This window comes from Cuculus canorus, chromosome 24 (genome assembly GCF_017976375.1).
Source record: "Cuculus canorus isolate bCucCan1 chromosome 24, bCucCan1.pri, whole genome shotgun sequence".
Taxonomy (NCBI): domain Eukaryota; kingdom Metazoa; phylum Chordata; class Aves; order Cuculiformes; family Cuculidae; genus Cuculus; species Cuculus canorus.
This window is the reverse complement of record NC_071424.1, coordinates 4,016,105-4,026,687: the sequence shown is the minus strand read 5'-3', so window position 1 is coordinate 4,026,687 and position 10,583 is coordinate 4,016,105. Positions and strand designations below refer to the sequence as shown.

The 10,583-nt window shown below is 48.4% G+C and overlaps 1 protein-coding gene across 1 annotated transcript; it reads left to right on the top strand.

Annotated features, from left to right (window-relative positions):
* The first annotated feature begins 3,587 nt into the window (after positions 1–3,587).
* LOC104067114 (translocator protein) lies at positions 3,588–9,770 on the top strand. Its single transcript, XM_054087953.1, has 4 exons — positions 3,588–3,870; positions 5,705–5,911; positions 6,754–6,892; positions 8,285–9,770. Exons 2-4 carry the CDS (start codon positions 5,739–5,741, stop codon positions 8,465–8,467), a joined length of 495 nt encoding a protein of 164 aa, XP_053943928.1. The 5' UTR covers positions 3,588–3,870; positions 5,705–5,738; the 3' UTR covers positions 8,468–9,770.
* Positions 9,771–10,583: the final 813 nt, after the last annotated feature.

The following is a 10,583-nucleotide window of genomic DNA, read 5'->3' as shown; positions in this document are numbered from 1 at the left end:
CCAAACCGTTCTGTGATTATTTTTTTTTAATGACTTTTCATACTGAAAACTAAATGTTTTATTCTACAATGTCAAAGGCTGGCAGGATTGAGTTGCTCAGAAGATGCTGATTGCAATGAAGGTTCCTCCCCAGCCACTGCGTCCTTGTGGCAGCTCGGCGAGCACACTCATGCTTCCATCAGTGCCAGACAAACCAGGACGCCTTTATTACCGATGTAAATCAGAGAAGCTCCGCTGGCTTCCAAGGAACATTGCAGATTTATGCCGGGAGCTGACCCGGCATCTCTATTTTCAAAACTAGGGCAGATTGAAATATGCTGTTTTTCAATAATATATTCAGGTTAACAGGGCTTTTATATTTTAGCAATTAATCTTGCATGGACTGAGAACCTCTTGGGACAACGTGCAAAGGTTGCTAAGAAGAGGAAAACAAACACGGTTGTGTAACTCAGCTCTCCCGTGTCTTTTCTTTCATAAAAAGACATTGCAGTGATAGGGCAGCGATCAGAAACTCAGCAGTAACATTCCTTTAATGTAATCGGAAGCAAACCAAGACGCGGTATAGAAATGATTGTACTAAGAGGTAGCGTTACCTCATCTCGTATTACTGTAAAATGATTCAAACCAGAAATATTGAGCCATAAATCTGTAGTAACAGAGGAAAACCAATGCTGTGTTAAAGAAAGTCTTTCCGGTTTACTGCCAAATGCGTTCCCTCCGGCAGCATCTGCTCACATCCTGGAGGGGAGGCTTGGGGCATGAAACACGCATGTCTCCGTGTGATTGTGCGTGTGCTCACAGGGTATTTAAAATCACTCAGTATTCCAGCGCTGAGCCCTGGTTGGGGACACCAAAAGCTCTTCCCCAACCGGATTCTTGTCTTTCTGCACTCCCTCTCTGCCCAGCAGCCCCCCTGACAAACACCGTAACTGATGCTGTGCAGAAGGCCGGATAAGCAAGGTGTAGCACATCCTCTTGTTTGGGAAAGACATCTGCCTAGGCAATGGCATCCAGCCTACTGTCATCCAGTTTGGACAAACAGCTTTCACATTATCCCATTTTTCCATGCCCCTCCATACCTTCACTTATCCCTTTCTTTGCTCTCAAGCTTGAGTAGGACTGATGCATGACTTCTAGACCTGTCATTGCATCTGCTGTTTGTATTCTCTTTACTCTTCCTATTCCCTGTTCATGCAGCATCATCCCCAGCTTCACAGGTTTACCGAGAACCTTGTGATCGATCCTTAGTTTTTAATTCTTTGAATCATAGAATGGTTTGGGTTGGAGGGTCCTCAAAGCCCATCCAGTCCCACCCCCTGCCACGGGCAGGGACACCTCCCACTGGATCAGGGGCTCCAAGCCCCATCCAACCTGGCCTTGAACCCCTCCAGGGATGGGGCAGCCACCACTGCTCTGGGCAACCTGGGCCAGGGTGTCACCACACTCACAGGGAAACATTTCTTCCTAAGATCTCACCTCAATCTCCCCTCTTTTAGCTGAAAACTCTTTCATCTCATCCTCTCCCTGCACTTTCAGATCCAGAGCCCCTCTCCAGCTTTCCTGGATCCTCTTTCAGTCTTGGAAGCTGCTCTAAGGTCTCCTCGGAGCCTTCTCTTCTCCAGGCTGACCAACCCCAACTCTCTCAGCCTGTCTTCATATGGGAGGCGCTCCTCTGGATTCACTCCAACAGATCCGTGTCCTCCTTGTGCTGAGGGATCCAGAGGTGAACGCAGGGTTCCCATTGGGGTCTCACAAGAGCAGAGCAGTGGGACAGAATCCCCTCCCTTGCGCTGCTGCTCACGTTGCTTTGGATGCAGCCCAGGAGACGGCTGCCTTTCTGCATATTCTTCCAGCATATTACACTCTAAAACGGCCTGGGAATACAACTGCTAAATGCTTAGCAAACCAGTAATCACGGTTTTGTGCTCAAGCCCGGGGAAGGAAACACTACCAGCTAAAAACCTGTTAAACTATTTGCTTTCCGAGCAAGTTGCCAAAGCCTTGTGGAGGCACCGCGACGCAGCAATCTGCACATTGACCGCTTCGGCGGCGAAGTGGCTGAAACCATTCCATCACACACAGTAGCTGCATCGCTGCACGACAGAAGTTACCAGTCACAAATAACACCAGATTCCGAAAGGATATGCAGGTGGCTGCTGCTTGATTAATGGGTGCAGCATCTGTTATTTCAAAGTGGCACTTACACTCCATAAACACAGCACTGCAATAGCAGTGCATTGATTTATTCTAGCTGAAAATCTGTCCCTTTACACCGTTTTTTTTTTCTCTCTTTTGTTCACATCTCACATAAATAATTTCCTTGTGAGCCCAGTAAAACAGAAGATCTCGTGTTATAACAGTAATAGCACATTCTGCTAGGAACCAGCAATTCTACCCCTGGCCATGAAATTCAGGTAATGACCCGTAACTGAAGTAAATTAGTGTTCAATTTCCCATCGCTTGCAGACAGCTTTCTAATGGAAATTGATTTCTAGCTTTCTTCTTTTACATTTAACATGCTTGTGTAATGTCTTTATTTCAGATTCAAGCCGTTTCCAGTGCGTTTTAGCCAAAAGGCCAGCGGCCAGGCGACCACTGAAAGCATCTGGTGAGTGGATGTCGTGTTCAACGGTGCAGGAGAGACCGGCGTGGCAGGGAAGGTTGCATCCACGGAATTCTGTCCTGCACTCACACCCATGGATGCGCACTGGGACAGACCCTCAGGCGGAGTAAATCATCAGAGCTGACATCTACATAGCACACACCAAAGTCCTAGAACCATGGAATGGTTTGGGTTGGAAGGGACCTCAAAGCCCGTCCGGTTTCAACCCCTGCCATGGGCAGGGACACCTCCCACTGGATCAGGGGCTCCAAGCCCCATCCAACCTGGCCTGGAACCCCTCCAGGGATGGGGCAGCCACCACTGCTCTGGGCAGTCTGGGCCAGAGCCTCACCACCCTCAAGCAAAACATTTCCTCCTAAGATCTCATCTCAATCTCCCCTCTTTCATCTCAAAACCGTTTCATCTCAAAACCGTTGCATCTCATCCTATCCCTGCGCTCTCAGATCCAGAGCCCCTCCCCAGCTTTCCTGGAGCCCCTTTCAGTGTTGGAAGCTGCTCTAAGGTCTCCCCGCAGCCTTCTCTTCTCCAGGCTGAACAACTCCAAGTCTCAGCCTGTCCTCATGTAGAAGCTGCTCCAGCTCATAGATCATCTCCATGGCCTCCTCTGGACTCTCTCCAACAGCTCCATGCCCCTCCTATGCTGAGGACTCCAGAGCTGGATGTAGGACTCTAGTTGGAGTCTCACAAGAGTGGAGCAGAGGGGCAGAATTCCCTCCCTCACCTGCTGGTCCCACTGCTTTGGATGCAGCCTTTGCATCCTCTGTTACCAAGTCCTGCCGTCATGGAGCTGATCCCTTATGCACAACCTCTTATCCAATTACCACATTAATTTATGTGACACACTTTAATTACCCTTTCCCCTGCCCAATGCACTCCCAGACAGATCAAAGGGTTCTTCTCCGTCCCGTGTAGCCACTCTTGGCTCTAGAGGCCAGATCATTGTCCTTAAACCAAGCCCACAGCCTCAGAAGTCACACCTCGGTGTTTCTGGACCCAGCAGCTGGTCCTGCCCCCTGCAGGGTTTCTCAACCACCACCAGATCCCTTGTAACTCTTGCAGAACGTGGGGCTTTCTTGTGTAATCTGATCCAGCCACCACCGCACGCACACACACCCTTTTTCCTCCTATTTAGGTAAAACTCAGCCGTCAACTTCTTCATCGTAGAGCAGCACCAGCATCCGAGACAGAGGTGGTCTTGGATGTCCAACCCTTTGTCTCTGCGCGGGAGAGACAGGCAATAAGAGACGGTAAGGTTCTACAGCTCCTAACCCATTAAGTTATAATGGCTGAGAGATAAATCATAGGTTTATAAATGTTGTGTTGTTTTCAGCCCTCGGTTACCTCTGCAGCCTATCAGGTTTGTCTGGCAACTACGAAGGCGTTGGGAGGAGGGAAAAATCTACTTTTGCCATTTTCCTTCTTTTTGAAGTGTTATGGAGGAGCTCAGCTGGTGCCGTTTTACGCTTTAAAAGCAGGACTAACTGCTATTATTTTTCTCAGCGTTGGGTTGATTTTCTGGTTCCATAGATGCTTTAATAGCGCTATAAATTGTCTGGTAAAGGAATTGTTAGTTAGAGATGGTGTCTGGGGTATTTGTTCCTTACTGATGTGTAAATTGGCTTGTGCTGCTGGCGTGCAGTTCTAAAGATGAATGCTTTGTAGCATGATGATAATAATGACAATTAGCCTAGGACATAGCAAAGTGGTAATTGTGAATTAAAATCCCAAACAGAGTTGCCTGTGCAGATCACAACTCTCCTCATGTTCCCTTTTTATCTGACCAGCACTCAGAGTGCCAGGGACATTTCCCTCGGTGAGGGAATTTTCTGTGCCTGTTTCTCTCTTCTTGCATCGCTAAAACCAACATTTCCCGAGTGCATTTGCTCAGGAGCATTTTGTGTTTGTGCTGATAGCACAGAACTGCTCTGCTCCTGGTGAATCCTCTGCCTTAACTCCAATGAATGCTAATTTGGGTTGAATGCCTTAATGGATTCAAAGGGCAAGTGAAAAGAGGACAGAAGACAGAGTGGTAATGGTTTCAAGCTGAAAGAAGGGAGATTTAGGTTAGAAAACCGGGAAGAAATGCTTTCCTGTGAGGGTGGGGAAGCTCTGGTTTCCCAGAGCAGTGGTGGCTGCCCCATCCCTGGAGGGGTTCCAGGCCAGGTTGGATGGGGCTTGGAGCCCCTGATCCAGTGGGAGGTGTCCCTGCCCATGGCAGCGGTGAGACTGGATGGGTTTTGATGTCTCTTATCGATTCTATGAAGACTGTCAGGTTCAGAGTCCACTTGAGGACAACAGCAGAGGAGGTTTGAGATGAGAATAAATGCTAGATGTTATCCTTATCACAGCTGTCTTGTGTGGGAGCATCATGTAACTATTAAAGTAAATGCTCCTTCCTCTTATGCAAGAGGAAGACCATGAGCAACCAAGAAACTATTCTTATGCCCCAGCTTTGCAGAGGTGAGGATCCACCTCTGTCTGCTAAGGCTGCAGGGAGGGCTCAGCAAGGTTTGTTGAGCACTTAGAATTTGCTGTAAGGGTGTTGCCTTGTGATAGACTTTATTTAAAATAAAAATCCACGGTGAAAAATGAGATGAAGTCAGTCAGGATAGGAGTTTCTGGACATGATCTGTCTGGTTTTTCACATTCAGAATAGCATGCAGGGGAGAGATAACGGCTCTGCTGGGATGCGTAGCCTCGTGAACATACATTAAAGTTTGCATGCTGTCTGACCGGGGCAAGCAGAGAAGGAATGATAAAAGTGACGGCAGTCTTGTCTTCTGCAAATATAACCACCTCAGCTGAACCCTGCCACATGAGTATTGTATGAAATAGCAGGGGGGAGCCACTTTGCTGGGTAGATCAAGGAGAAAAACGTAACCATGATAGAAATAATTACCCCTATTTCGGAGATGGGCAGAGGGGAGGCAGCAGCAGAGCTGAACACAATCGTAAATACTTGCCTTCTGCATTAAAGACTGCAGGAGAATACGAGCAATTAGCCAAACAGCTTGAAAGATCAAAGTAGGAAAAAAAAATGTCCTTTAACAGTCATAAATAATTATTGTTTTTAACTTACAGAAGGCAAAAGGCTACTTCAAGCCACCAAGGAAGGATGTGGGCTTATACTGCTGGTTTTACTGTCCTGCCTCATGTTGGAGGTTTCCTTGGCTGGTTCATTAATCGAAAAGAAATCCCTGTTTGGTATGAGAAGCTGAAAAAACCTTCGTGGTGTCCATCCCGCAAAATATTCCCTGTTGCTTGGACTGTCCTGTACACTGGCATGGGGTAAGTTCTGCTCCCTTATCCTGCTGTTTCAGAGAAGGACATTTCAAACGCTCTTAGAGTCACAGAATCATGGAATGGTTTGGGTTGGAAGGGACCTCAAAGCCCATCCAGTTCCACCCCTGCCATGGGCAGGGACACCTCCCACTGGATCAGGGGCTCCAAGACCCATCCAACCTGGCCTGGAACCCCTCCAGGGATGGGGCAGCCACCACTGCTCTGGGCAACCTGGGCCAGGGCCTCCCAATCCTCACAGCAAAACATTTCTTCCTAAGATCTCATCTCAATCTCCCCCTTTTCAGCTGAAAACCATTCCCCCTTGTCCTCTCCCTGCAGTTCCTGATACAGAGCCCCTCCCCAGCTTTCCTGGAGCCTCTTTCAGTGTTGGAAGCTGCTCTAAGGTCTCCTTGGAGCCTCATCTTCTGCAGGCTGAACAACCCCAACCCTCTCAGCCTGTCCTCATACAGGAGGACCTCCAGCCCTCAGATCATCTTCACAGCCTTCCTGTTTGCTTTTGGGATATCCCTTGTGGCTAAATCAGCAGGGCACGTCAGATGTGCTTATTCCCAGGAGAGGAAGGACAGACTAAGCCAAATTGTGGGCTGAGTTCCTCAAATTCACGCTAGAGGCAATGCTTTTGGCCAGGGACACAGCCCATGGAGAACTGACATGACCCGCGCAGGTCTGGCACAGGCGATGGGTTTGAGAGCAGTGAGGGACGTGGATGCAGCCCCCATGCAAACACGACTTCCCTGCAAAAAAAACCCCCAATCTTACATGAGAAGAGTTTGTCTGTATGAAGGGTCTACTCACTGCAAATGCTGATGTGTTGCCCCTCTTCACAGCTACGCCTCCTACCTGATCTGGAACGACCTGGGTGGCTGCAGCAGCAAAGCCATCATCCCGCTTGGCCTCTACGGGGCTCAGCTGGCCTTGAACTGGGCTTGGCCTCCCCTCTTCTTTGGTGCACGTAACCTGAAGATGGTAATGTATGCTGCCATCCATTCATCTGCTGGAGGCTTCTTTGTCTGTGTCCCTGTCACAGTGGTTTTAGGGTCGTTTGGAGGTTTTTTCTAACGAGCATTATGCAACTGTAAAGAGAGCCGCAAGAAGAGCTTTTGCTCAGGTCTAGTTCATACTGCACGTGGCTCTAGACAATGGTATCAGTCCCTTGCACCCCTCACCCAGCTCTTGCCGTACAGATAGCTCGCCCCACCAGAGCAGGGTGGGAGATCAGGGAGTCGATAGTCCAACTACTGCATCTCCTAGTTAAGAATTCTGGGTTGGAGATAAAACCTTCTGGGAGACACACCCTGCGCGGCAAGCAGCAAGGTTAGCATCTCTGGGCAGGGGATATTAGCTGTGAGTGGCTTATCGAACAAATACAAGGCACTGTGCGCTATTGAGCCTGTTGGAGAATGGGCGTGAAGGCACAGCAGGGGGGGAGTTGTGGTATATTCAAAAAACACTTACCGCGGTGCCAAGGCCCAGAGATGACAGACAGAGACTTCTGTTTCCATCTGAATTTTTGCACTCTGTGGATGAAAGGTATATTTAGAATCATGAAATGTTTTGTGTTGGAAAGGACCTCAAAGCCCACCCAGTTCCACCCCCTGCCATGGGCAGGGACACCTCCCACTGGATCAGGGGCTCCAAGCCCCATCCAACCTGGCCGGGAACCCCTCCAGGGATGGGGCAGCCACCACTGCTCTGGGCAACCTGGGCCAGGGCCTCCCCACCCTCACAGCAAAACATTGCTCCCTAAGATCCCATCTCAGTTTCCCCTCTTTAAGCTGAAAACAATTCCCCTTCGTCCTTTCCCCACACTCCCTGATCCAGAGCCCCTCTCCAGCTTTCCTGGAGTCCCTTTCAGCACTGGAAGCTGCTCTAAGGTCTTCCTGTAGCCTGAACAACCCCAACTCTCTCAGCTTGTGCTCGTATGGAAGGTGCTCCAGCCCTTGGATGATCTCTGTGGCCTTCTCTGGACTCATTCTAACAGACTTCAGGAGGTTTGTTAGGTAACGATAGCCATCGGCCACAACACAAGCATGTTTCTGCTCCGCCTGCATAAGCGTTATCAGTAGACGCAGGCACTGATCATCATAAACAATGAATTAACCTGTGGAACTTGATGAACAAAGCAAATTAACATTAGTCTGAACTCCTGATGTGATACTTTCAGATCTCACTGATGAAAGTTTAGAGCCAAAGCCCTTGGGTTTAGAATCACTCCAGGTGACTTTTCAGTGCTAAATCTCCCCCAGTCCTATTCCATCTCATTGCCTTTAGCTGGGTAATTTATAGTCATGCCTGGGAAGACGACTGTGTGTTCCAAGAGCGCGTATACCAGACTCATTGTCTTCTCCTGCTCTCCAGGCCCTGGTCGACATCCTGTGCTTGGACAGCCTGGCGATAGGCATGATGTGCTCCTGGTACCGCATCAACAAGATAGCGGCGCTGCTGCTGGTGCCGTACCTGGGCTGGCTGGCCATGGCGACCTGCCTCACAATCCGCATCTGGAAGGATAACCCTGAGCAAAAACCAGGAAAGAGTGAATAAGAGCAGAACAGAAACGAAGGCGTTTTGTGAAACTAAACTCTGTTGATGTGAATCAAGATGTAATCATTTGGGGGATTCATTTTGAGACAGGCGTGTGAATGTGCCTCCTCCTCCTCCCACCTCATCGTGGTTGTGTAAAAGAAAGCTTTGCACTATGCACCCCTGTGTTTCTTTAAAGTAACCGTGCAACCTTATCCTGGCACCTGTTTTCTCCAGCACCGTTGAGGTTTGGGAGCCACAGCTCTTTAAGGACCTTAATGCTATCAGGTGAAATTCCATTAGCCAAACTAGGATCTCATGATACCGGTGTAACTCAGAGTAGTGACCCTGGACACCCCTTGAGCCTCTACCATTCCCCCAATGAGCAGAACTCATTCACATATGTGGTAAATCCTATCACCTCTTCTGGAACCAAACAAAAAATGCCCTTCTCTCATGCACACCAGTTTTTAAGAACTTACTTGATTTGTTGCTATTTGTGCTGTTGCTTCATTTTCATCTATCACCTGGTTCAGGCTTTGTACCATTAAATTTTTTATCTGTCACCTACGGAGCAAGCAGTAATCTGTCTTGTTCTGCTGGTGAAAGGAGACTGGGCACTTTGACTTCTATTTGTGGAGTATCGCACTTCTTGAGTTTCACGCTCCAAGATAAAGCAGCAATGATTAGAATGCAAATGCTTCTCCCAAGAGGAGATTTCTCTTTTCCAGCTCCCGGTGCTATTTCTCACCAGAAAAGGAAAAACTAACATCAGTGCCTTTGAAAAACCTTCGTGAAATTTAAAAACTTGCTCACATTGCCTCGAAGGTTGTAATTACGATTGGCAAAAAGCCTTATGCCAAGTCTGTCAGGTGCAGTACAGGCACCTCATCTCATAGTCTTCCCATTTCTGAATATTATTAATCAGGAAAGGTTCAAACACAAGTTGTTCTAGAGAACCCTACAATCACTAAGGCTGGAAAAGACCTCTAAAATCATCAAGTCAAACCGATGATGAGAAATAGGACCAAGCCATGACAGAATCGGACACAAAAGGTGCACAGAGTAGCCTTCCCCATCGTTTATTCTGACTCTTGCCTTTGATAAAGCCGAACCTGTTGCTGCCTACAGAGAATATTTACTATTATTTTGTAATTGATAGAAGCACTGGATGTGAAGGGAAGTGGGAAGTGGGTCTTCTTCCAGCTGACTGCAGATTGAGCTGCGCGGGTGCAAGGGGAGGGTGGGTAGGAGGGCTTAGCTCGGGCTGTAAAATAAATTGTATTTGCTTTTAATAAAAACAAGCCAATTCTGTGGGTACAATAAATAAATCCAAGTTATTCTTGTTTTACTGGTTGGGCATGAGGTTTGCAAAAGCTCAGGGCATCCTGTCTGGAGTCAGTGGTTTGTGCCACAGCTCCAAAGGGAGAAGGTCTGGCAGCCAGACTCATTCCTAGGTGTGTGACAGGAGTAAATCATAGAATCATAAAATCATGGAATGGTTTGGGTTGGAAGGGACCTCAAAGCCCATCCAGTTCCACCCCCTGCAATGGACAGGGACACCTCCCACTGGATCAGGGGCTTCAAGCCCCATCCAACCTATCCTTGAGCACCTCCAGGGATGGGGCAGCCACCACTGCTCTGGGCACCCTGTTCCAGGGCCTCCCCACCCTCACAGCAAAACATTTCTCTCTAAGATCTCATCCCAATCTCCCCTCTTTCAAATGAAAACCATTCCTCCTCATCCTCTCCCTGCCCTCCTGCTCCAGAGCCCCTCCCCAACTTTCCTGGAGCCCCTTTCAGCATTGGAAGCTGCTCTAAGGTCTCCTCAGAACCTTCTCTTCTCCAGGCTGAACAATCCCAACTCTCTCAGCCTGTCCTCATACAGGAGGCCCTCCAGCCATGGGCTGTGTGGGTTTTGAGCCTAAAGATCCTAAAATTTCCTTCAGCAGATTTAATTCCGTGGAGTTCAGAATGATTTAAGGCAGCTGAGCATCATTACTGCCGCCCTTTCCTGGTCAGCATGGGGAAGCCAGAAGGAATAGGGATGAGCAGAGCCATCTAGTGAAGCCAGGAGGGATAAAGCAAATCCTTACAGTGATTCCTGCTTTTGAATAGAAACATTATTTAAATCAAA

What these genes read in the sequence shown, in the direction of transcription:
- LOC104067114 (XM_054087953.1), top strand. Translation starts at nt 5,739, where the DNA reads ATGTGGGCTTATACTGCTGGTTTTACTGTCCTGCCTCATGTTGGAGGT. An exon ending in GTCCTGTACACTGGCATGGG is followed by an intron (nt 5,912 to 6,753) that starts GTAAGTTCTGCT and finishes CCCTCTTCACAG; the next exon opens with CTACGCCTCCTACCTGATCT. An exon ending in GTGCACGTAACCTGAAGATG is followed by an intron (nt 6,893 to 8,284) that starts GTAATGTATGCT and finishes CCTGCTCTCCAG; the next exon opens with GCCCTGGTCGACATCCTGTG.